This window comes from Notamacropus eugenii, chromosome 2 (genome assembly GCF_028372415.1).
Source record: "Notamacropus eugenii isolate mMacEug1 chromosome 2, mMacEug1.pri_v2, whole genome shotgun sequence".
In the NCBI taxonomy this organism is placed as follows: Eukaryota; Metazoa; Chordata; class Mammalia; order Diprotodontia; family Macropodidae; genus Notamacropus; species Notamacropus eugenii.
Genome location: NC_092873.1, coordinates 403,901,350 through 403,929,183, shown reverse-complemented (window position 1 = coordinate 403,929,183; position 27,834 = coordinate 403,901,350). Strand labels below are relative to the sequence as shown.

The following is a 27,834-nucleotide window of genomic DNA, read 5'->3' as shown; positions in this document are numbered from 1 at the left end:
TTCTTGTTCCTCTATGCTAGTTAACATTTTTATCAGTGAGTTAGATAAAGGTATAGATGTTCTTACAAACAACACAGAACTAGGAGAGATACTTAAAGTATTAGGTGACCATCAGATTACAAAAAGTTCTTGATAGTTTAGAACATTGGGCAAAAATCTAATAAGATGAAATTTAATAGAGATAAATATAACATAAAATCTTACACTTGCTTTTAGACTTCAAATTCACAGGCACAAGATTTGGGAGATATAATTAGATAATTCTTTTCTGAAAAAGATCTAGGGGTTTTAGTGGTCTTAACAGTTGAACATTGCTCCAAAAGCAAGTTTTAAATATTTTCCTCTCTTTGGTCTTAGGCATAGGGTCCAAGACTTAGAATATAATAGTCTTGCTGTTGTCCTACTTGGTCAGATACAGTGGACTAATGTGTTGCATTCTGAGGTCCACAGTTTAGGAAGACCATTGGTTGGCAGAAAAACATCTAGACTTAACAGAAGATTAACAGGCTATGGGTATTATGTGCCCTTTAACAGGCAATAATAGTTAGAGGCAAGTCAGATAAATGATTCAATTGAAGGAAAAAATAATTAATCTTAGTGTCAGGGAACTATAGTACAAAATGGATGTCTGAGAGATCAGTGAGTACAATATTATAATTTTATAACTGAGAAAATTAAGATCTAAATTGTTAAGATTCACATAATGTGTTAGTGGTGAAACCAGAAGTAAAATTATTTATTATGAAAAATTACTATCCTTTCACTTGAATTAATATATTACATACTAGTGCATTATGTCTGTGTCATTTCCCTGACAGAGTAATCCTTCCAAAAATAGGAAATTAAGTTGATCTGATATAAATTTATCTTAACTTCCTGGTGGTTCACTACAACCTTTTATAAATTTTTACAATCCATCCTTCTAATAATATGTACTAGAGTTTTTCAAGGAATCAAATCCAAGACCACTGAGGGATTTGTAAGAAGATATAAGCAAGTCTTTGCCCTCATGGAGCTCATAATTAAGTTGAGGAGACAAAGTTAAGATAAGAATTAATAATAATAATAATTTACTTAAAACCATCCTTTTCAACTGAAATTCAGCAGATATTAAGTGCCTGATATGCACATTACTGTGCAAAATGCCAGAGATACAAAGATAAAAAAAATTACACAGTCCCTTCATAATTTGAATCCATCAAGAGAGGTTGGGATTTGACATGTACACAGTAAATATGATACACGGTCATAGAAAAAATGATGAGGTCATAGAAGAAATCCTGATAGAGTACTCTAGGAAAATTTTTGGAAAGAGGAGCACTTTCAATCCCTTGTAGGGATCAGGAAAACATTTCCCAAATGTTATCTCATTTATTTTCAAAAAATGGTGTTAGGTATCCATATACCAACTATTATCCACCTAAAATCCTTTTAAAAGACAAGTGGCTGTTCTAAACTTGAGATTTTTGAAATATGTATTGTCCTGAGATATTTTTAAAATTTGAACTTTAAAATTTATTCTTGAAAACTATTCATCTAATAAAGTTTGAGGAAGCTCACTATTAAGATAGAAAAACATGTTTTGTTATCTTTTTTCAACTAACTAAAATGTTGCTCCTTGCTCCTTTTGCAACTAAGTTAAGCCACATTATCTTCCCAAACTTTCCAATGAAGAGAATGTGTAATTTAAAAACTTAAAATTAATAGCTGCTTAAACTGATTTGTGTTACTTTGTAATCGGCCTACAGTGATTAATTTGGGTTTTATTTGGGCATAGCGAAGGTCATAGACTAATGTCTGCCCTAACCGCCAGGTTTATCAAAAGCTAAAATATCTTCTTGCATAGAAAAAAAATTACCCTCAGAAATATTTTATAATAAATGCAAAAAAGTGGAATCTATTTTTACTAATTTCAAAATACTAGGAAAACATAATTTTAATTTTTGTATATATTTAGCAAACAGATGAGTAAATATATGCTTTTATATTGTATCATTTAAAAGATCACTTCTACATTATAGAATTGTGATAATTTCAATAGTCACCCTGATTTTAAAGAATTACATATTTTTAAAATGAATTTTAGGGTTCCACTAGGTAGCACAAAGGATAGTATGCCAGACCTTGAATCAAGAATACTTTAGTTCAAATCTACTCCCATATATTTACTAGCTGTATGACCCTGAGAAAGTTACTTAAGTCTACCTCTTTTTTCTCATTTGTAAAATGAGGATTAATAATGGCGCTCACCTCCCAGGGCTGCTGTGATAATCAGATGACATAACTGTAAAATGCTTAGCACAAAGCTTAACAAATAGTAAGTACTGTATAAATGTTAGTTCCTGTCATCATCACTTTTATTAATTAATGAAAAATATCTTCAAGTGACAACTTTAAACTAGGAGTATTAATGTTAAATTAGGTCATTTATGTACATTACAGTCTAAATGAATGCAAGTATATATTTATAATCGACCATTTACTTTGTATACTTTAGGAATTCTTTTTTAGAGACAATAGTTAATGGAAAAAAATTGTAATTAGTTTTCTGTATTGCTTGTATCCTTAATATTAAATTAAATTAAACATTTTTAATTAACAAAAATCTTTTTTCTTTCCCTTCTGCCACCTTATTCCCTCCTCTTCCCCTACTTTGGGAAAGAAAAAACCCTGTGACAAGAATGCATGGTCAAGCAAAACAAATTCTCATATTGGCTATATCCAAAAATTATGTCTGCCTGTATCCTGAGTTTATTTCTTTTCTCTCAGGGGCATGTTTGATTATGGGTCCTATGAAGTAGTGGTTGCTCATTATGTTGATCACATCTCTTTAGTCTTTCAGAGTTGTTGATCTTCCAGTGTTGCTGTTGTACAGATTGTTCTCCTGGTTCTGCTTACTTCCATCTTCATCAGTTTTTAAAAATCTTAACAGGCTTATCTGAAAGTGCCCCCTTCATAATTTCTGATAGTGTAGTAATATTCCATTGCATTCATATGATATAATTCATTCTTCAATTGATGGGCATCCGCTTCATTTCCAGTTATTTGCTATCACAAAAAGAGCTGCTGTAAATATTTATGTACTTACGGATATTTTTTCCTTCCTCCTTTGATGTCTGAGATATGAACTTCATAGTGATATTACTAATCAAAGGTTATGCACAAGTTAGTAACTTTTTGGCCATAGTTCCAAATTACTTCCCAGAATTGCTAAACAATTCAGTTCGCAATGCCTAATCACTCAACAGTGCATTTAGTGTGCCTGTTTTCCGGCAGCCCCTCCTATATCTTTAGTTTTTACATTTTAATTTATATTTCCTTCATAAGCATTAGAGTCATAAGAATTGTTTTACAAAATTCTGCATAGGAAGCTTTAAGGGGAAAATAAGCTTTTAGATAAACTGATGCTTACCTGTTGTGATCTCATGGAGATTTGCTTTTATCTGCTTAGTTGTTTTACTTCAGGAAATTGGAAGGACAAGAATATAATAAATAAGCTAATGGAACTTATTAAAATAGGAAACTAATATGGCATCAATATTTATCCAGTTCCAAATTACTTTCGTAATTTACATTGTCTATAAATTCATGACTTTTTCATATGAAATTGAAGTATGTTTGAGTGTTAGTAGCTTTTTAAAAATCATTAATGGCTATTAAATATGTGTTACAGGGATTAGTAACCTGGAGTCTGAACTTTTAAAAAATATTTTGATAACCATATTTCAATATAATTAATTTTCTTTGCAATCCTGTGCGTTTTATATCATATACCAGACTATAAGAGACCCATGACACAAAAAAGGCTAAGAACCCCTGTTTTATTATATATGACATGGTCTAGGCAACAATAGAAAGAAATAAAACTTTTCTTTGTATATGTAACACATAGTAGCCCCAGAAAAGTTGCTTCAGTTTTAAGGTACTCTATAGATCTTCATCTTTACCATATGATACCCACTAATGTATTAACTTTTACTGGTCATCTAGAGGACAAAAGTAGGTTAAAGTAGAGATTTTTAAATTCATTATTATATAGTAACAAAGGTACGAATAAACCCAGCTTTCCCATAAACCTAGAGGACACTCCACCACAAATACTGAAACCATTGAAGGGAAGAGTAACCATTCCTAGGGAGCACAGGTGGGCAGGCACAGACATCTACATCATATGTGGCTAGGGAACATGTGTCTAGAGGCAGCTACAGAGCCACTGATGTTTTCTGGTAATGTTATAGTGCTGTTTCCATTAGGCCTGATCCACTCCCTTCTGGCTTCACGTGACATGTAGCTTCTGCTTGACATACAATATGTTGACTAGTACTCTGTTGTCTTATGGAAATTGTTCTTTTGGTCACATGTTCATTGTTCTGTTGAGCACATGGTTGAGGTATCATTCTCTTACAAGTGTCTGGACTTTTTCTGGGAACATCATTTATCTGGAATGTCCAGAGAGGCAAGAAGAAGCAAAAACTGATAAAAGAATCTTAGGAAAGGCTCATATTTAAGCATCAGAAAGAGGTGGAGGAGAAACAATAAGAACATGGTGTTGTGCAAGCCAGTGAAGAAGAGACGGAGGATGAAGAACTGAAATTAGTTCCTAGATAAAGGTCCAGGAGAATGATAATTAGTCATTAGTTGAGGCAATTAGAAAGGTATAGGTAACCCTCAGGAGAAAGTTCTCAGTCATTTAGTAGGACCAGAAGCCATATTTTGTGAGATTTAAAAAGTAAGTCAGTGTTGATGTAAAAGTGGGAGCACCACATATACATTATTCTTCATCGGTTTACCAAGTTTTAGGTGAAATAATGCATAAAGTATATAGTTATAATAGCAAAATTTTCTTGATGCTTGAAATTAGAATGTAATTTTTACACTTAAATCACTTGACAATTTAAAAAAAATTATTTTGTTATATATTATTTTAGTCATAGAATTTTCCATTATTTTAGTTTAGTTTAATTTAATGAGCATTTGAATACCTAACATTTACATGGCATATTCATCTAAACTAAATAAACAGAATATGAGAATGAAAAAGCATCCATTTATCACTTGGTAAAGAAACTCTTACCTGTCATGATTCATATTACAGTAAATTTCCTAGATTGATATTTGCTTTATTGTCTTTGGAGCTTCTCTTTTCTAATTCCACGGTATTATTAACTGTCAAGATTTATAGTCAGTTTAGTACAGTGTCTTTAGGTTCCAGTTAACTTCTCTGAAAAAACCTGGAATGTATGAAAGAGTTTATACCTCTATTCTTTCTAAAAACGCTATAGATAACTTATTTTTCTTCATGGAAAAATGACTTTAATCTATCACTAATTATATATGATTATTAAAATTCATCTGATCTATATCCAACTTTTAAAATATGAATGCGTTTTTGAGAACTATTAGTAGAGTGGAATATTTTAGGCCTTCTAAATTACAAAATCAGTTGATTATCATTACTTCTGGGGACTTAAAATATATTTTCAATGGGATATCTTGTAGAAAAATTTGAATTCTGTTTTTAGAAACTGTTAAATTCATGACTTAAGTTAAGACTTTGTAACAAAATGCTTAATTTTTCCAGAGAACCTAAGGTTTTGGCCTAGAAACTTACTTAATTTGGTTTCTCTTATGTAATTTTTTTTCTATGAATTAGTCTACTTTTTGATCTTTTTAAAAAGATTAAACTGCTTTTTTGAAATCATTACTAGGATCAGCCAAGATCTGGCCCTCATTGCTCGAGAAATCAATGATGTAGCAGGAGAGATCGACTCCGTAACTTCATCGGGCACTGCCCCTAGTACCACAGTAAGCACTGCCGCCACCACCCCTGGTTCTGCCATAGACACTAGAGAAGAGGTAGGAGATCTTCATGGAGAGATGCATAAGGTTCTTCCTTTTCTTGATTTCTTTTGCTTTTAGCTTTTTGCAGAGTTTGTTTCAGCTATGCCTTCCCTCTTCGTGTGCATGAACCTCTGCATTTTCCTCCTTTGCCTTAACATATTCCTTTTACATTTCTTAACACAACTAGTGAAGGCTGATGTCGGATCCATGATGACTCTAAAACCTTAGAAGGTATTATCTCTTAGAACATGCATCTTGTTCATTAACCATTAGTTACTTGTCCATGATTCATTTAAAAGTGAACATAAAAAAGCATCTGATAATGGATGCATCTGAAAATATTTGAAGTTGAGATTTTTTAAAAGCAAAAAGTTGACCTCTATACATAGCCTATAGATAAGAAAGTATGTTATAAAGAGATAATCAAAAAATACCTCATTGTTAATACTAAAAAAAGAAAGGAAACCAAAATAAATACTAGTTTTCTAAGTTTGCAGGTTCAAGTAACTGAATTTAGATTTGCCTCGGACCATAATTTATGTTGTTCCACTTCCTCAGCTGTATGAAATGCTTTGCTAAATTATAGTTTAAAATGGCTAACAATTTTGACAGATTTAAATCCAGTAAATAAAAGACGGCTATTTTTTCTCCTATTGCCTTTTTATGCTACTTTTTATCGTCTGGTTTTTAGTGTTGATTTTTTGTTGTTGTTGTTGTCTCGTCCCTAACTATATGGCAAATAATGTTTGTTTCATTTTTGCATTGTTTTGTTACCATATTAGTCTCCTGTAATAATGTATTGAGATTAAATTATAATTTTTGTAGAAAATAAAGGCTATTCTTGGTGGCAAGACATACACAATTTTTTCTGGTGCATTGTAAATGAGCAAATATTATTTTCTTAAGTGTATAACTAAATTTAACCTAATAACATAAATATATATTTTCTGAGTCCCAGTAAAACTATTCACATTCCATATAATAAGACCTTTTTAAGATTTTGTTTTCTGTCAAAATCTGAGTTACTATGTAGTTTGTGTATATAATTCATACTGTAGATGGCAGTATCTCATTTTAGCTAGGTATATTTTTTTCTGTAAAATTATAGGTCTTACTAGTAAAGATTAAAATACCTGTTTTGTAGATTATTCTTTAATTTTCCTTTTGTCAATTGGAACTTGCAATTTAATATATCTTATGAAGAGAATTGGCAGCACCATTTGGGGGAGAAAAAAGAAATAAACTTATTTTACGCTGGTAAAGCAATGTGAGTAAAATTAACTCATTGTCTATGTATATAATCAACCTTTATTTTATCTATCATCTGTTTTCCACATGGGGGTAATCATATCCATGGGAGGATAACATTTTATATATATATATATATATATATATATATATAATGCATATATATATGTATTGCTCTTTCTATACATATGTATGTATTTGTATAAATATAAATACCTCTACAGAGAGATACACACATATATGTGTACATGTGTTTTGGATATTTCAAATCAGAATCCATATATTCTGTAAAGAGCTGTGTAATTCTGTCATGTAAAAGTAAATGCATGTTAAAGTACCCATAAAACAGAATAATGGGATTATTGGAGATCTCATATTTCTATTATTAAGAAAAAATCAATCTAATCATAAAAATCATAGTATTACTACCAATTAATTAACTAAAAATTATATTTTCCTCACAGCTATCCTTTTCTCTGTCCTTTTAGTTAGTTGATCGTGTGTTTGATGAAAGTCTCAACTTCCGAAAAATCCCTCCATTAGTTCATTCTAAACCACCAGAAGGGAACAATAGACCTAGTGATTCCAGGCCTCAACCAACAGAGAATCCAGAACACTTAACAATTACAAGGCGGAGAACGTGGAGCAGAGATGAAGTGAGTATGTCGGTCTAGAAAAACAGTTGCTTAAAAAGAAGGATAACCTAAAGAGAATTTATAACGAGATCTAATCAACCATTTCCTTTGGTGGTATAGATCACAGCCCATCCATACCTGCCCATGTTGTATGATTCTTGTCTATATCCTTCCATATATCTACCACTGAGGGTGATGCAATGTTTTGGGCCTTCCTCTCATTCTTCCAATATTGAATGGACACTATTTTAAGGGTATATTGATTGATTACTCCTTTTCTCACCATATGACGGACTTACATTTTTTTCCAGTCTACATTTCTCTGACAACAACTCTTTTACCTCTTTCATATGATTCCATGCTTGAAATTTTTTGTAGTTTTCTCAGGCTAACCATGTGCTTCCCTGTTATCTTTTCGTTGATCAGCTCTTTAGAATATGTAGTATTCCATAGCTCATAGCCATATAGCAACACTGGAAAAATATTGCTGGTACAGAGATGGTCATTTGTTTCACAGAGAAGTTTGGTGGCATTCAAAGCACTGAACATTTTCTCAACAGCAGTCTAGCCTATTTTCTTCTTCCAGTTTAATTCAAACATGGCTCTTTGTTTCTCTTTCTTTCATATGTATGTATATGTGTATGTGTGTGTATATGTACATATATATGCATACACACATACATATATGCATGCATACATATGCACACACATGCATACACACACATATTGTGCTGACAAATTGCTCTTTGGGCTTTCCATCCAGTTAAATGTCTCTGAGCAATTAGAATTCTCTATGGACTTAAGATTTTCCTTGTATAGGTCAGCAAAATTTTTTGAGTAATTATGGGTGCCATTTATGAGGTTTTGCAGAAGGGTTGATGCAGTCAGCAGTGACACTGACAAACAGGAACATCTTCAGAATCCACACAACAATGGAAAATCCCTCTTTGGTCTGGACTGTGGGATTGATACCTTTAGCAAGCATATGTGTCCTTAGATCTTTTATTTGGTATGAGTAACCAGAATCATTGGTTAAAGTTCTGTATGTTGTCATATCTTTTAAGGAATCTTATGTGATTTTAATATGTATACATCATCTTGATAGAGAAGAGCTGTTGATGGTATTTTATTTTGCCAAATCAATGCTTTTTAAAATAATAATAAACATAACAATAAGCAGTAAGCATAGTGGGTCTTATATTCTCTGTCCTTTTCAGTTTGTTTTATAACTATAACTATTTGGTTTGCCATAGAGTATCATAGAATCATAGATTTAGAACTAGAAAGGACCTTAGAAATCATCTAGTCCATCCCTCTTATTTTACAGATGAAGAAATTAAGGCCCAGAAAGGTTGAGCGCTTTGCCCAAGGTTACACAGATAGTAAGTAGCATAAATAAGATTTGAGCCCAGGTTCTTTGACTCCAAAGCCATTGTACTTTCTACCATGCTATTATTCTTCATTTCTCATCTTTTCATCAAGGACACCTTGGATGTGTGTAAAAATATTCTCAAAAAACATTTTAGAGAAATGAGATTGTTTGGGATAATAAGGTCTGAGACTGTTGGTCAGAACAAAATGACACTTTTATAGGCTCTTTTACAAAAAGATGTCTTCATTACATACATCAAGATAATTCAGAATTCCTTGGAGGATCTGACAATAGAAATAATCCTATTCAATGACACTCAAATAACAAATATCAAGCAGCACATATAATAGGGAGATATATTCTTCCCAAATGTATTTGTGACTGTGATGAGAGCAGAGAGTCCAGGTCAGGTGATTCACAGTGACGTCTTTCATGTGCTACTATTTTCCAGTTTTTTTCTTTCATAGCTCTCATTTTTTTTTCCAGTGCTTCCATTTCATTTGCAAAATTGCTTTTTAACTCTTGGCTTCATCTCTTCTAGAAATTCAAGTTGAATTTTTGACCAAACTACGTTTTACTCTGGCACTTTGTTTATGAATATTTTGGAATTATTTTCTTTCTCTGGGTTTATGGTAGGATTCATTTTGATTGCTCATTCTTCTAGACTACTCACTCCCAACTTGATGTTTAGGCTGGGTTATGTACCATTTTGGAGGGAAGGTCTGGACTGATTCTGATGCTGCTTTCTTGAGGTATTGACTGTTGTGTTCTTGCAGCATCTCAGGGATAGGCTGCGTACTTGCAAAGTCTCAGTACTCCCAACCTGATCTAATCAAGAGCCAGATTTGATTGCTGTCTCTTAGCAAGTTCCTGCCCTGAGTTCAGGTTTGACCAGCAGTAAACTACTGCTGGACTCAGCCAGCTAGAAAGCTGTTGGCTCAGAGTGTCAGATTCATAGACTGCCCTTTGGTCCCCTTTGTTATTCCTTTGTGGACTCAGATGCCAGAAATGAGTACCTGCTTTACTCCTGGGATCTCAGCCACACAGCTGCTCCTAGCATTAGAGCTTCGTTCTTTCTGAGTGTACCAGTATGGTGCCTGTGTCCTCTCTACCAGGGAACTCTGCCTCTGTGCACAAGTCACCTTATCGGTCCATCCTCTGTCTGTGGCCAGAAGTAGTGAGTGATGAGACAACAAAGCTGCCAATTGTCTCCTGTCTTGACATGGATCTGGTGGTGCCCCAGGACAGATCTGGAGACAACTGTTGCCCTTGTGTACAGCCTCTCCCTATGCTACTCTTCATGTGCTGTGCTCCTGGCCAGTGTTCATAGACCTCCCTCTACCCCACGTACCAGCTTAGGCTAGATGGAGATTCTAACTTTTTCTGGATTTCCCCATCAGGATTTGCTCTAGTCCATTTTGTAGATCTGCTTGGCTTAGTTTTGTGGAGGGAAACCCCGCTGGACTGGTTTTTAACCACTTCACCTTCTTGGTTCTGTGTCTTCTAGTAGCTTGTTTAAATAGGTCAAACTGGAATCGTTTTTATTGCACATGATTTTTTTCCTAATTTTTTTATTTTACACTTTTGGTTTTGTTAATTCTGATCTTTTCTTGAATGAATTCGTGTTTTGACTGTACACAGACAGCTGTTTAGGAATGAGTTCAATAACAATTCATTTTCTACCTGACAATACAATTGATTTAATTTTTGTTATTTTGCATTCTGTATAATACCTCCTGACTAATTTTTCACATAAAAAATTATGCTACATACATACACACACACACGTATATGCATATATATATGGGCATGAGACTTCCATATAAATCAAACATTTCATCTTTCTCCTTCTTTATTACTGAACTACTTTCCAAGATGTTTTTTAGATCTCTGTCCCTATTAACCTTTGAATTGTAAGCACTTTGGGTAAAAGTATAAGTGATTAAATATGGAAGATCATACTGAGTTCTTCATGGAATTTCTCTACTTCATTATCCTCTTAGTCAGGTGTTGGCACAGGATCTGTAATTGTTTTTCGTGGTGTTCCTTTTGTAAATACTTCTTATTTGCCCACAGTATCCAATGCAGATGTTCCATGAAATGATGTTACTTGTTGACTTTGTAAAGGCATTATTAAGCATTGCCACTGTGTTGTGTGCTGCAGATACAGATACATATAAAAAAGATAGTTTTTGCCCTCATGGAGCTTTTAGTCTTAGTGGGGGGGGGGGGAGGGGGCACAGAACATAAAAGGGAAATGAAATGGGAGGTAGAGGAAGGGAGGGAGTAGCAGGGGAGGGAAGGGATGGAGATGATGTCAAAGTCCAGAAGGTGAGAGCCAGAGCCAAGAAAGGAGTGAAGTTTAGTCCGCCTGAGCTTCTTCTCAAAATGGAGGCCTGGGTAGGAATTCATCAATAGGAGAAGATGACTGGGCATGGAGGAAGGATATTTCAGGGTGAGGAGGACTCACAATAGAATGGTTGCCTCATTCTAGGGAGATCCCAGGCATAAAGGGAAAAGTCCAGGGTGATAATATTTGAGTAGTACCAATATAATAAAATAACATGGCTGTAAATTAATTTACAGATTTAGTGTTTTGCCAATCGAATGACTAAAGGATTAAGAAGTGGGGGGAGGGGAGTGATAAGGAGAAAAATTGGACATGTTACAAAGTTAGGTAAAAGCAATTAGTATTAAAACAATTGACTGAATTACTGAGAATAAATCAATGACATCTTTAGATTAGGGGAAAAGAATTTTAGTCTAAATTTCCTAGAGGGAGGTAACCTTGAGTAAAATTTGGCATTGATGGAAAAGTTAAGGTTTTAATGGTAAATTTGATTTTTATGATTGCTATTTAATCAGGAACTGGAACATGTATAGAAAGGCATGTAAGCCACTTAAGACTTGCCTCAAAAGATGTTCCTTAGCCAAAGTGAAATTATAATCATATTTGAAACCTGGTTATTGGAACTTGCTATTTTTAGATACTATGGGACTATTAAGTGACTGTTCTGAGTCTAACTCCAGATATGAATAGCAAGAAAGGTGGTCTGAGCCTCCAGTCCACAGTCAGCCTGTGAGATGCTGCTATGAACTGCAAAAGGTGAACTCATGGGAAGGATGGGAGAGCGACTGTTCAGCCTGGGCTGAGGTAGGAGTCTCCTGACTCAGTTTCCCCACCAATACTTGGCAGACTTTAAGCCTGACTGAACACAAGTTGACAATCTATTCTTGCCTGGAATTGACATGAAGTTGGGGAGATATTGTTTCCCTGCAACGTCCCTACTCAAATGTCTAATGAATGCCTTTCCAGTTTTTTTTATTTTCCCTTATTTTGGTCTATTGTATTCTCCTACTTCACCAAAGCTATTATTTATCAATTTTCTTTGAATTTCTGGGCTTCTCTATGTAGACCATCAAGCTGTCCACAGACAGCAGTAATTTGCATCCACTTTGCTTGTGTTTATTCCTTCATTTTCTTTCTTTTGCTTTACAGAGCTTACCTTTATAATACTAGAAGCAATGAACATCTTGGCTTTATCTGTTCTTTTTAAATTTTTTTTGAATTGACATATTTTTTTTCTTTCTCCCTCCTTCCCCCATTGAAAAGAGAAAGGAAAGAAACATATTGTAACAAATATGTATGGTCAAGCAAAACAAATTTCCACATCAGTCATGTCCAAAAAGCTTGTCTTGTGCATATTTAGTCCTTTATCTCTCTGTCAGGAGTTGAGCACCATGCTTCATCAGTGGTCCTCTGTAATCATGGTTGGTCAGCTGTATTGGTCTAAATCATTCAGAGTTACTCAGTTTTGAAATATGGTAACAATAGTGGTACAAATTATTGCCCTAGTCTGTTCACTTCGTTCTGCATCAACTCAATACAAGTTTTACCAGGTTTCTTTGGAATCATTCCCTTAATCATTTCTTGCAGCACAATAATATTCTATTACAGTCATACCATAACTTTTTCAGCCATTGCCCAATTGATATACACCTACTTTGTTTCCAGTTTTTTGCCTACAAAAAGAGTAGCTTCAGATATTTTTGTGCATATTTGTATTTTCCTTTTCTCCTTTGTTTGATCTCTTTGACCTAGGCCTGCTAGTGGTATAACCCAGTCAAGTGATATGTAGCTCCACCAGCAGTATATTAATGTACCTGCTTCTACCCCATCCAAAATTTGTTAGTTTTCTTTTTTTTGGTCAGTTTTGCTAATTTAGATAACTGTGAGGTCTCTTTTTCCATAAAGTGTTGTCTGGTGGCACTCAGAAAGTTCCTATGTGTATCTTCGTAAGTAAACTCAAGTATTTTTTACATTCGGTAGCTATTTTGTGTTTTGTTGTTGATGTTGTTTTTGTTTTAATTTAGTGCCCACCCAAATCTTTTTTTCAGTTTAATTTTTATTTCTAAGTTCTCTATCTCCTTTCCCTCCCCATTGAGAAGGCAAGAAAAACAAAGCACATTAAAAATATTTGTAGTTGTGCAAAACCAGTTCCCACATTAGTTATGCCCCCCCCCCCCCAAAAGACAGAAAAGAACATATGCTTTGATCTGTACTCAGAGCCCTTTCTCCAAAGGTAGATGGCATGCTTCACCATAAGTTATTTAGAATTGTGGTTATTTGTTGTATTGATCGGAATTGCTAAGTCTTCTAGATCCTTACAATATTATTGTTATTACATTAATTATTCTCTTGGTTCCACTTACTTCACTCTGCATTAGTTCATAAAAGTCCTCCAAGGTGTGTCTGAAATTGTCCTCTTTCGTAATTCTTACAGCACAATCTTATTCCATCACTGATCATACACTGCAGCTTGTTGAGTCACTCCTCAATTGATGGATATCCTTTACTTTTCATTTCTTTGCTACCACAAAAAATAAACTATAAATACTTCTGCGTATATAGGTCCTTTTCCTTTTTGTATGATCTCTTTGAGGTATAGACTAGCAGCAATGTCATTGGGTCAAAGAGCATGCACACTTTAATAGCTTTTGGGGTCTGTAATTATTTTGAAAGGAATTTCTCTTTATCTCTTCCTGCTAGATTTTATTGGTAATATACAGAAATGCTGATGATTCATGTGGATTTATTTTATTCCCTGTGACTTTGTTGAAGTTATTATTTCAATTAATATTTTACTTGACTACCTAGGATTCTTTTAAGTTATCATGTCTTTGTCTTGGATCTCATTAAGAAAGTGTTTAGTGTTTTCCAGATACAAATATTACTAGACTTTTTGTTTGATCTTATTAAGGAAAGGTTCTTCTCTCTTGAACTTTTTAGTGTTTTTAAGTTATATTTTATAGAAAACTCTTTCTGCATCTGTTGATATAATCACATTTATATTTTGTTATTAATGTGGTATGTTTATAGTTTTCCTGATGTTGAACCATTTTTGCATTTCTAATATAAATTAAACCTTATGTTCAGTAGTCTTTGGAATGTAATGCTGTTGCTTCTTTACTAATATTTTATTAAAATTTTTATGCATCATGTGAACTCAGATTTTCTAATTCCCAGTTTGCCTCTATTCTCTATACCAAAGGTGTCAAGGCTGCCTCACTATCCTCTGTATTAGAGTGTTACAGCCCTCAGTACTCCCAAAGGCAGCCTGAAATTGGGAACATTTAACAAAATAAACAACTATGAAACTTTAGCATATGGTTTTACAAGTCATATGTCACCTACAGAGATTCTTATGTATGCTTTAGTGATCCCTGTTTCCATTTGAGTTTGGCATCACTGATGCAGTAGATAGTTGTCTTCGCAATCCTGAACACCTGCATTCAGATCCTCTCCCTAATACATGTATGATTTAGTGACCCCTCTTTTCTGTTTGAGTTTGACTGCTCTGTTCTGTGACATGCCACTTTTCCATTTCTGCCAATATAGTCTTTTGATTTACATATTTAATTTTTTAAAATGAAAACTTTGCTTCCCCAACCAAAATAAGAGTGAGATTTTTGAGCTTCCTTTTTCTATCCATCCATCTTTTTATTTTAATAATTCTCTGTATCACAACAGTTATGAGAAATCATATTATGTCTGCTTCCCCCCCCTTAAGTATTTCTGATATTCTTGATATTCAAGCACATAACTGCTCTTTTGTTCAGTCCTGACCCGTAGAAGAATAATAGAACTCCACAGGAGCAAGTCTCTTCTCTCTCTTTAAAAAGATAAGTGCCTATTCATCATCTAACTTCTTTTAAAGTTCTTTTCTCTCTTAAGTTTTCTTTTTCTTCCCAAGTCTCTTCCTAGTTTTCTCAGCTAAGATGAGTGAAAGTTATAAAGTGTTAGACTATTATGTTAAGGTTATGCTCAGCTTTTCATAGCCACTTGGCACTATTTTTTTTCTTTGACCCAGAAGTTCTGGATCTTGCCACCTTTATGTCTGGGTTTGCTGTATCTGAGATTTCTCCGTGGCAGTGGCTTGTAAATCAGTCTCTGCACTTTACCTGGCAGCTGGAGGTACGATGGGTAGAGCTGACCTGGAGTCAGGAAGACTAGCTGCGTGACCCTCACTCTTCTCATCTTTAAAATGGGGATAGTAACAGCATCTAACTCTCAGGGTTGTTGTGAATATCAAATGAGTTAATAATATAAAGTGCTTAGCACAGTACCTGGTGCATAGTAAACACTATATAAATGTTTTCATTTATAATTTTTTATTATTTCTAATGATTTGTTAGCATTTAGCATTCTTAGTACTCAGGTTTTTTGTTTTACTTTGTGGGAGCTGCCCAGTGATGATGATAAAATAGCATTAAACATATATAGGTATACTCAAAAAAGCAGTAGGAAGAGAACTGGTAGGTGGAGTTTGACGGATAAAAAGAAGCTTGAGCTGGAGAAAGCTGGAAGGGATGGGATCAAGGGCAAATATGGTGGGGTTTTCCTTGGCAAGGAGAAGGACCATCTCATTGTTAGAGAGGAATGAAAACAAGAAGAGAATAGGAGGTGATATTAAGGGTTCTGAAGATGGAAAAAAAGGAAGATTGGATTGTTATTTTTATTTTTTGACTACATTCAGCCGGTTTTTAAAACATTGTTTTTGAGATCATGATAGAATCAGACATAACTGAACAAACTTCTGGGAGAAGTTTGAATTTTGGGCAGCTAGGTACTGCAGTGGATAGAGCACTGGGCCTGGTGTCAGGAAGACTCATCTTCCTGAGTTCAAATCTGGCCTCAGACATGTAGTAGCTGTGTTACCCTGGGCAAGTCACTTAACCTTCTTCGCCTCACTTTCTTCATGTATAAAATAAGCTGGGGAAGTAAATGGCAAATCATACCAGTATCTTTGCCAAGAAAATCCCAAATGGGGTCATGAAGAGTCAGACATAACTGAAACAACTGAACAAGGGAAAATTGGATTTTGGCCTAAAATTTTCACTCTATCATTCTGTCAGAAGCCCACCTAGTTAATTTTTTTTTATTTTAAAATATATTTAGTTTGTTTTAATCAAGATCCACCCTTTCATCTTAACTTCCCATCCTCCATTACAAACATTTATAGTCAAAACAAATTTTCACATTGGCCATATTAAAAATAAATATCTTATATTGTATTCCAAGTTCTTTGCCTTTTCTATCAGGAGGTGGGCAGCATGTTTCATCATTAGTCCTCTGGAATCATGTTTTTTCATTACTCTGATAAATGTTGAACAGACTAGAGTTCCATCACATTTCTATACCATAATTTGTTCATTCCTCAATTTGTAGTCATCCCCTCACCTTCACATTCTTTACCACCTTAAAAGAGCTGTAAATATTTTTGTATATCCTTAGAATCTGTTTTGCATAGGACTAATCTCTCCCTTAATCTACCTCCTAACTAATTTTAAAATTAATAGTAGTCATTCAGTTCTGTAACTACACAGATATTTTGCTTTATAGTTTCCTAGGATACTAAACTGTTCTGTTTCCTAGCTTTACTCTATATCAGATGTTGCTGCATGTTGACACATGCTCTATAATGTTGCCCCAACCAATATTGTTTTTTAAAAAACATTAGTTAATAAATTTAACTAAACTCTACCATTAATATCCCTAGCCCCTTTGTAAAGCTATTCAATTAGTGATGCATATATATTTAGTATTTTTGCTTTAATAATTTCTCCTATCATGCCCTTATTTCTAATGCAGTGTTTTTTTGGAAGTAGTTTACACTTAGGAATAATATACTTGGATCTGAGTTCTCTGCTTCATTATTTCCCATCTCTGACAGAAACTTCTCCCACATTCTCACTATCACAAAACTCTTAAATTCTTCTTCACCTTTTATTATTGACCCTATATATTTGCTCAGATTATTAAATACATTCTTGTTACTCTGCACTCCGTAGTGACCCAGAATTTCTTTATAAGTTTCTTCACTGTCTCCTAGTATATCCCTCTGTTGTTTCTTTCCCACTAATCCTAATGCCTTTAAGTCTAGTTGGTCTTGTATTCTTGCTGCTTTGCATTTTTGAAGAAAGTTCCCAAATCAAGTGTACTTGAACTAGTTCACATTCATATTCTCTGTTATTACAGTTCTTAACCCCTTGAATCTACTTGGAAAATAATAATATTATTCCTTGTTGTTGATATCACTGTGTTAACTATTTAAAACTTTTCTTAGGAGCATAATTTTTCCCTTTGCTCTTCCTTCCCTCTTTCATATCTTCTGCTTTTGCAAAAGTTACATTTGTTATATTTGCAGTTACATTATTATTTCTATACTGTGAAGACCAGAAATATTAAACATGAATTTTTCCAGGCATTCAGGAAATTCTTTTCCAAGTTTAATACTCACCAACTTTGTTCATTCTTTCTGGTTGCCAAAGATATCTTCCATAATTTGATGTTCCTGCTTCTCCTGCTTTACTTCTTACTACTCCGAAATATTTACTCTCAACTGCTATTAGATTGGATTTTTGTCATGCCAGGGACACACCAAAGCTATTCCTGCTAATGATATGCCTTTGCTAATTCTCTAAACCTTTGACAAATTCTCTAATCCTCCTTTTTCGCATTACTTATCTGATTTCCAGGCCCTACTCAAATTCCATGAAGTTTTCCTAACTGTCCCACTCTTCATTGATTATCTCCTTCTCTTCTGAACTCCATTGATCTTTGGTGTCTATACCACAGAATTTAGCAAGTATCTGTTCTTTAGTATTTTTGTTATTATTCCTTGTGTTAGTGTTCTTTTTTTTTCTTTAACCATAGTATACAGCTAGTTCTCAGTCAGTGCAAAATAATGAATCCCATGAAGTCTTCACATTATTTGAATTCACATGGCATGACCACTGGGCTAGAGCCAATTTTTTTTTTTACATAATTAAAGCTCAGAAAAGTACAAACTCAAATGCATACAGCCTCTTCATGGGGTTTATTATTTGTACTCATCAGGATCTAGCTGGTAGCACAAGTCAGGGATTATGTCTTAGGCTACTTGTTTATCCCTCAGAGAGCCTAGAAAGGCATTTGCCACGAATAAGGTACTCAGTAAAGTACCTGATGGACTGTAATACCTGTGCTCTGAGGGAGGGTGTATTACATAAAAAATACAGTACAACATAGACTGACATGAAGGGAAAATGTGGATCTATGTCTCAAAAGTCATCATGAAAGGAGCCATGAACTCAGAATAGCTGGGAAAGAAGGCTGAGTTAAGTCCTATCTCTGCATCTACCAGTTTGGTAATGGGCAAAGCATTTAACCTCTTTGAGTCTCAAGTTATTTATCTGTAAAACGAGGACAATGTAAATGGTGACCCAGAACCCTGAGGCTTGGAGGCTTCAAAATCACTATTTAGTTTTTGGTCACACCAATCTGTAAGACAGAGGTAGATAACATAAATTCAGAAGCAAAGGAACATTAATGAAATAGAATACCAAAGCCATAACAAAGAATTCAGTTATATATTAAATGCTCTCAGCACCATCTCATGTAGCTGCCACTTCCATGTGTATCCCAGATGTGTCAGTCTCAATTCTCAGCAAACCACTTTGTCTCATCAAAACAGAGGAAAAGTATACATTAGTTCATTCATGGAATGGTGATGTGTTGTTGTGTATGCACTCATGCACATGTGCACATATACACACTTAAAAATATTATTTTAAGAAAGATTCAGTAGTCTTTACCAGACTGTCAAAAGGATCTGTGACGAAAAAAGATTCAGAAGAACAATGTGCAGCATATACCAAGTTTCTCCCTCCTTTAAGCATCATCCAAATGTTCTACACCATGTCTCCTATCTTAAATGCCTGCATTTCCACAGAGGTTGGCATATATTCTAGATAAATAGTACTATTCTGCTACATTTGTTTCTAATCTACTCTTTTAAGCAAAAGATACTATATTGCTTTATTTATTCTAGTCATGAGTTGAAGTCATTGCTATTTTTTGGAATAAATAGCAAATAAATAGCAAATGTCATTGCTATTTTTTGGAAATTATATTTACTTCTTTGCACTCACTATATTATTATTATTATTATCATAACAACTACCATTTATATGGTGCTTTTAAAATAATTATTTTATAATTATTTTAGTATGTATAATATATAATTTCATTATTATTTCATATATATCTGAACCCTTAAGTATCATTTCTGACCCTCTTGTGTACTCTGAATTATCGGGCATCTCTACTGCTGTTTTCCTGTCTTTAATGGTGAATTATATGCCATCTGTAACTTTTTTACGCAAACTTTTATACTGTTAGAAGTAGTGAAAATATATAAAGGTAGTGGAGATGATGAATAATTATTATTATGAATGCAAGGATAGTCATGACAATTTGATATTAAAAAATAAGCATTCTTTCATGTCTTGTTAAAATCAGTTTTAAATACAATATTATATCATTTAATTCCCTGAATCTAGACATTGTATTTTGGGTAGAGTAAACATATTGGATTATTCTGCATTACAATATAAATACCTCTTTTTTCCTTTTAATTTTTCAGGTTATGGGAGACAATCTATTATTGTCATCAGTCTTTCAGTTCTCTCGGAAGATAAGACAATCTATAGATAAGACAGCTGGAAAGATCAGGTAGTATATTATGCTCCAGATTTGTGGTATATTTAATTCTTAAACTTATTTGCTTGACCCATTATTTTTAACAAAGTTAAGCCTATTTTTAATAAGTATTGTAGAAAGTTTTGTTCATTTTCTGGAAGCCTCAACCAACCAACATGTCAACAACAGTACTATTGTTTCTCTTTTTTCCTGAACTTTTAAATTTTTCTTCTTTTTTAAAAATTTCAAATCCAGTATAGATCCATTTTTTCCCTCAATACAAATTTTTAAAAATTTCTTTGGAACTAGCTTTAACACAAAAATGAAAATAACCAGCGATACAAAAGGGGGAACAGTGGAGTGGTCCTTTTACTTACATATAGTTTGTATGCTTCCAAAAGTATGCCCTTTAATATGTCCATAACAGATAGTTTTCAAAAATTAGACAAAATAATGTGTTAGTTGTTCTGTTGTTTCACATTCTAAAATAGGCTGAATTTTAATCATTTTATAAAGCAGAAAACCTACATTTAAGAAATACTAAATTACCAAAATACCCAAATTCTTTATGATACAGAGGTATGTGGCTAGGATAATATACAGACTAAATCCAGAAACATTCCAAAGATGTACCTTTATGCTCCCTGTTTCCCTAGTGGCTCTTATCTAGACATATCAGACTGCTCAATTAGAGCTAGTGTTCACATGATAACAATACAATGACAATAAATATAACCAGAGAACCATTTGTCAAAATTGTGTATAGCCTTGTGTTAGAGCATTTCCTCTGGAGCTGGGCATATACTTGGGTCATTTCCACTCCCATATATGCTCTGGTCCCTTACTCTATGGCTTGCATGTCCAGAGGCTCTTGATTGGTCCCTTATTCCTGTGAAGGACTAAGGGGAGGGAGAGGGAGGGATGGAGAGATCTATACCAAAGAAGAATGATGACTGAACCAAGAAAAGTTACCTGTATGGTGGGCCTTAAGGACTAAGAAGAGATACTTTCCAGTCTCTATCAAGGTAGCCTCTTTACTGAGATAGTACCAAGGTGAGCTCTTCTGAACGTCCCCACAGAGATGAAGGCATTTCTCTCCCCGCTCCATCATAGCAACAGTTATTGTGGTTCCCTATACAATTCAGCAAGAACATGTGCAAGCCTGAGACCAGATTTTAAGTCTTGCATCCTCTTCTGCTTCATACTTCTTTTTTAGAGCTAGATGACTGGACAATGATCCTGAAAGATAGATATTCCCAGCTGTGGTGGCGCGACTTGTTTTACTAGAGAGGTGCAGAGATGTTGAATTAGGTTCTGATTGCCCAGTAGGTGGTTGTTCCCTATAACTCACCTATTCATGGGAGTAAATTACTCTTGACAGAAAGATGAGCCATGAATGCTTGGATGGTCCCCAAATATGGCACTTGAATGAGTTGCTTACATAATCCAGATCTAAGGTGAACATAAACTGCTTACATGTACCTGGTCAGCATTTCCACAAAGTGTTAAATATTAACTTCCTGTGAGCAAAGACAATTTTATAGAACTGCTATTTCACATTTTCCTTAGATCTGAGGGGCTCACAAATCAGTCTCCTGAAAGCTGCAGGAATCATCTTCCTTTCGACAGTCAGCACTCAACTCTGGAACTCCTAAAATTTCAAGCTCACAGGGTAGCAACCCAGCCTGGAAATATCTGTTTATCAGGATGGGTATTTGTGATCTGGACTCAGGGAAATAAATAATAAACAGAATAGGCAGAGACTTGAGCTTTAGTCTATGACTTACCTAGGCAAACACATTTTCCCTGCTGTCTGCGTGCAGTTGCCATTGTTGCTGGATTAGATAGAGAAAGAATAAGCCCCATCCATTGCTTTGCTGGAAGTTCAAGAGCTGACAGGGCCAATAAAAAATGAAAAGAGACACTGATGACTACTGTCATCCTAGATATTCCGCTCTCTGGAGTTTTGTAAAATTACTCTCTCATAGTTCTCTTTCTACCTGTGTGACTTGTCAGTTTTGCTAGTTCATCTATTTCATGCCCACTGCCAGTGCTCCCCAAGTATCTTTCATACCCTTTCTCAGTGGCCTCAGAAACTTACATGGGAGCCCAGCTTCTACAAATCCTACAGTTGTACATCACTAATTTCTTATTAGATGTTTCACACTGAATATCTTGGTGATATCTCATCATATTAGAGACAGAACTCATCTTTCTTTCAAAACCTACCTCTTTTCCAAATTTACCCAATTTCTCTCAAAGTACCATCTTTGACTGAGTCTCCCACATTCAAAGTCTTGGTATTATCTTCGAGTTGTCATTTTCCCTCACTGAACATAGTCATTTACCATATCTTGCCATTTCTATTCCTGCATCCAGATCCAGCTCTGTCTTTCTACTCAAATAGCTATCACTTTAGTTTAGGCCCCTGTCATCTCTCTCCTAGGTTATTAGAATGGCCTCCTATTTGGTCATAATAAATACTTATTGACTGATTAAATTCATATAAATGCAAGTTTTATTTAATTTTGTTTAATTTTCACAATGATCATTAATTTACATTTTCAGAAAAATAGTGTTTTAGATGAATAGAATTTTCTAAATTTGTTTTACGTTTTACTTCCAACAAGAATCACAATATATACAGTGCTTGGGAAGATATTGATAATTAAGGACATAATTGAATTGTAAAAGTTTTATATAGTTAATTCTGAATATATTGCTGTTAGAAATTGGCTAATGAAATTGCAATATTATCTACTCTTGATTATTATAATGGTCTGTTTCTTCAGTATGAAATTGAACAAATTTTCCAAAATGTTGATTGTTTACATTATCGAAAATGCCACAAATATTGTGAGTTTAAACTATAAATGTTTTCCTTTTCCTGACTTTAGAATATTATTTAAAGACAAAGATCGGAATTGGGAAGAAATAGAGACAAAGTTACGAGCTGAAAGTGAAGTTCCAATTGTGAAAACTTCAAGCATGGTATGCCAGCCCTTTCCTGCAGGGAAAATGTTAGAATTGTCCTAAGACAGAGATTACTTGTTAATTTAAAATTTTTTTATGAGAATTGATAGAGAAGTTTTGAGGTAAATTTATTAGGTTGGGTTTTTTCCATGAGTTTTCTCGTTGAAGTTCAAATATTGATAGTTTTATGATATGGAGAAGGAAAATCTTGGGGCTTCTCAGTATTATATAGTGAACAGCATGAAGTCAGTGAGGAAAAAGACGGTATTTATTACCTTTTACATGATTGATGGAATTGAAATTTCTTTTTTGAGAGCTTGACAATTCTTACACACAGTCAGAGATTTATCGTAATATCAAGGTCACCACCATTTATCCACTTTGCTTATAAATATTCTTAGACACTAGCAACACACATGGCTGAAGTTGTTATAAAGTTGATCAAAATTCCATTTGACACAGTGCTCTTCAATGTGTAGTTATCTTCCTTTCTTGTTGTTAAAATGAAGAAAATTTTAGCATGATGCTTGGGGGGTTTTTTGTTTGTTTTGTTTTTAATTTAAAACTCTCAAAACAGCCATACTTTCTGGATTTTCATGATTCTTCTTGCTGTTAACACCCATGTGGTACCATATAATGTTAAGTGTGCCAGAAGAATAAGATCCATATCTGTATTTCTGATACAATTTTCATGTCAATGAAATGCTAATTTTAATGTTTTTCTTTTCAGGAGATTTCTTCCATTTTACAGGAGCTGAAAAGAGTTGAAAAGCAATTACAAGGTAGACACATTTCTAAATTGCCTTTAAGGAAAAAAAAAAGTGATTGTACTGGAAGTTTTCTTGAGACAATTGGGAATTTTTTTTATTGTTAAGATATTACTTTTTAAACTTTACTGAATTTTTAGCCAGAAATTAGGAACGTAGAGCTCTGCATATAAAAATCCTAAAAATACTTTGAAATCAAAATAGCATGCCTGCACTTGAAACAAATCAAATTTATACCATTCTTTCACATAGGATTTATATTATCAATTCATTCACAGAAACATTATTGAGTATTTGTAAATTTAGATGAAAGTATTTTCATTCCAGATTGTTATTTTCTATTTATTAAGTAACCTATATACATCTATTTTTAAATTTCATTTTATATTACAACTGTATTTTGAAAATTCTTTGCTTGTAATCCATACTATTACACTTTTAAATAATAATAATAAAGCAAGGATATGAATATGCAAACTAGACATTGTCCAAGAGAGTATTTATATTAGTGTCTATCATACATTTCCCTGTGTGGTGGGGGGAGATAGGTAACAGGAAGAGAAAAGGCAAGCCAGTAGATCAATGAGATCATAGGTTCAATCCCTCTCCCTGTTTTTAAGTTAGAAAATTCTTCTCTTAATACATGCATCCTGTATTTATTTTGTGATGTCATGATGCATGTGCTACAGTGCAGACTCGAGTGAACAGTAGGGCATAGGAAAGTGCAATTTCAAATGTAGGGAGATAAGAGTTTACAAATTTCTTTGTGGTACACAAATGTCTCACTTCCCAGCCTTGCTCATGGGATGGCAACAGCCACTACTTACTTGTCATTCTTAGTGTAGTAGAAAGGATTAATAGGAGGGAAGTGCTCTTGGCATTCAATGTAGAGGTTCCAAAGAAGTTTCACGTGCTTTCTGAAATGTCCTGTGGTGTTGGACATAAGAACACTCTAGGGGAGACACAGGTGTGGAGGTGGTATATGCAGAAAATGAATCATCAGAAATAATGAAGAATAGATCTATTTCTGATGTTGAAAGTGTTTATGAACTTGTTTTAAAATTGTGATAGTATGGATTACAACCAAAGAATTTTCTAAATGCAGTTGTAATATAAAAGGAAATTTAAATCACTAAGCATGAGCACTACTAATGGTCAAATGAGATTATCCAAATGATAGAAAATAATTTTTAATTATCTAGTTTTCGTGGCATGTAAGATTTAAACCTTTTTTTCTCAACTGCAATTTTTTCCAGTGATCAACGCTATGATTGACCCAGATGGAACTTTGGAAGCTCTGAACAACTTGGGATTCCCCAGTACTGTGTTACCAGCCCAGCCAAAACAGAAGCCTAGTCCTGGGAATAACCATGAAGGCCCGGCTCAGACCTCACCCCTTTGCCAGCCAGAAGCTCGGGCTCTTCGTCCCACTGACATCTCAGTCTCAGCTGAATTTGACAATGGGGAATCTGAGGCTGATTTCAGTATACATTTCAATAGATTCAACCCAGAAGGGGAAGAGGAGGATGTCGCTGTACATGAATGACTTATTCTTTATTGTTTTTTAAAAATTACTTAAATGTGGAATGCCTAGGGATATTGAAAGGGTCGTGATGTTGATTTATGCAAAACAAAGTAGCTTGGTCAACTGCAATGTGGTCCCACTTGTCTTCTTTATTGGGAATGCTTGGACTGTCACATTAATCCCTTCAGAACCATTAAGATAGCCATCCATAGAAGGGAGGAAAAGTGAGTTCAAGGCAGCTTTGCCCTTGGTGGTTATTGTGTGCTTTGCAAGTAGAATTAAAACTTCAGCTTTTCTTTTTTAGACCTTGGTTTTGTTTTTTAAGCCCTGATATGACCTGCAAGCAGACTTCCATCTAACAGATCTGAAACCCCAAGTCTCCCATGCCAAGCTACCCTCTGAAATGGACTTCTCTTCAGTTTGTACAGATTTCTTAAACAGTTATATTTGTTTCTGAATATTAGGATTTATATTAAGATATAATACCTTTGGGTACAATGACACATTACTGTTCACAGTAAGACAGACATTACAGTGCTTTCATTCTTGTGTCCTGAACTTTTCCAGCAGTTGTGTGATTTATATAACTTGGTTGCTAGGTAAATTGTCCTGAGATTTACAGAGTTTAACTGTTATGTTTGCACTAAGAATATACTGGGAGTGGTAGGTGGACATGTCTAAATATCCATAAGGACTACTAGTCTTTTTATGTACATAGATAATGCTGTATTTGTTTTAACCCGCAGTGTTTCACTCCACTTTCTGAAAGCTCAATGTGGCACTTTTTCTTTTCTTCTTTTTTTAAAAATGAAGGTAGAAAGATTTCATCATCCATTTCAGTCCAGGTGGCTATTGAAATGATTAAAAACAAGTTTAAACAGATAGGTGGAGTATATTTTTAAAGAGAAGAACATGTATATTGGTGCAAATAGACTCTTCGGTGTTACCAAGTTTCTATGTGACAGTTTTTAAAAATTTCTCTTGGAATGATCATGAAGTATAAAATTCTTCTTTAGGACTTGAAGAACCAATAGGCATAACTTAGCTGACTGATAGTCTCACTCCCAAGCACATAAATAGCTTCTGTATGTTTCCCTGTAGACTTGATAGTAGATCCCTATCTCTGCTGTTTACTTGTATAAGAACTTGGAAAGACAACTACTAACATAAGACTTTTGGCTGAAACCACTGAATAGAAAGTCTGTGAAAATATCCTATATAAACTCATTTTCCTTTTGTTGTCCCAGTAAGGTAACATTTGGATATGTTTAAAAAAAATTAATTGACCTTGTATTTCCAGAACACTATAATTTGGAGAAATATTAATTCTTTTAAATATAAGTAGTAGGCTTGAATTTTCCCTTGATTATATCAGTCTCTAAAGGTTAAAGATACAATTTTTGGAGCTTTTATGAAATGGTCTTTAATATTTCAGCAATAATTCTATACTATAATTGTTTAAGAAAAGTACTCGGTCTGTACATTTAAAACTCTACAGGATTACTGAAGTCTTGTATAGTTGGACCAGGTAATAAAAATGCAAAAACCTTTTTTTTGTAGCAGTGTAAAAAAAACCAACCTGTTGTATAATGGATCTCATATTTTTCTTTAAATCTTAAAAATATAATATTCTTCATATAAAACTAAATTCCCTATTCTGTCAAAGGAAGTCTCAAAACGGTTATAGAAAAGAAATGAAAGGAAGGATAGAAATAGTTCAAAAGAATAGTTAAACTGTTGAAACAGGGTCAGTCCACATAAAAAAAAAAATCAGCAAAATAATCACCATGATTCCTTCTTTTCCTCAGTGTCTGGGTACTGAATTTAACCATATGGAAGTGGAAGGTAAGGAGTTACTTAGAAAAATATTACTCTAGAATTGTCTCACAAGATTTTTTTCAAGAGTTTACGCATTTTTGTTCGGTGATAAGCATTTGGCCTTTTACTATGTTATTATTTTGTATGAACACATTATTCTCCTTATTTATTTTTGTTACATTATTACCTATGTTATTTTGTTATGCATTTACAGCTCCATTTTTAAATAAAGTGTTTCTGGAACTTTATGTAATGACTGTGTACATTTAATTTCTTGTATCCTTTGAGGTGACTACTAATTCTAACTTGTTACTAGGCAAGACTTAGCAAAAAACAACCTGAAAGTTCTTAATAGGATAAGATCAATGAAGCTCCATGTTTTTTGGACTGCTTAAAGAAGAAAGTAAAGGGTAGGCAGTCACCCTGTAGTAAAGACCATTTCTGATTTTCCATTTCACTCAGTCTGATACAGTGGCTATATGTGTAATGAATATTTTTACTAATTTTAACTCTTGGTACTTTTTCATGGATAGTTTTCATATTTTTAAAAATATCAATGGCACAAAGAATGTTTGTTTCTATGAAATAACAGTCCTTTCCTTTATAAAATCATGGTCTTATTAAACCTGAGC

The 27,834-nt window shown here is 34.0% G+C and overlaps 1 protein-coding gene across 7 annotated transcripts in view; it reads left to right on the top strand.

Annotated features, from left to right (window-relative positions):
* Positions 1 to 27,450, top strand: part of CEP170 (centrosomal protein 170) — a 173,699-nt gene extending 146,249 nt beyond the window's left edge. For 4 of the 7 annotated variants that reach the window (XM_072647599.1, XM_072647598.1, XM_072647596.1 and 1 more), the window contains 6 exons: positions 5,709 to 5,886; positions 7,578 to 7,745; positions 20,064 to 20,152; positions 23,017 to 23,110; positions 23,823 to 23,874; positions 25,116 to 27,450. In XM_072647599.1, the coding sequence (XP_072503700.1) occupies positions 5,709 to 5,886; positions 7,578 to 7,745; positions 20,064 to 20,152; positions 23,017 to 23,110; positions 23,823 to 23,874; positions 25,116 to 25,405 (871 nt within the window). In that variant the 3' untranslated portion in view covers positions 25,406 to 27,450. The remainder of the gene's footprint in view (positions 1 to 5,708; positions 5,887 to 7,577; positions 7,746 to 20,063; positions 20,153 to 23,016; positions 23,111 to 23,822; positions 23,875 to 25,115) is intronic. The other 3 variants (XM_072647597.1, XM_072647594.1, XM_072647595.1) reach the window with 2 other exon arrangements.
* Positions 27,451 to 27,834: the final 384 nt, after the last annotated feature.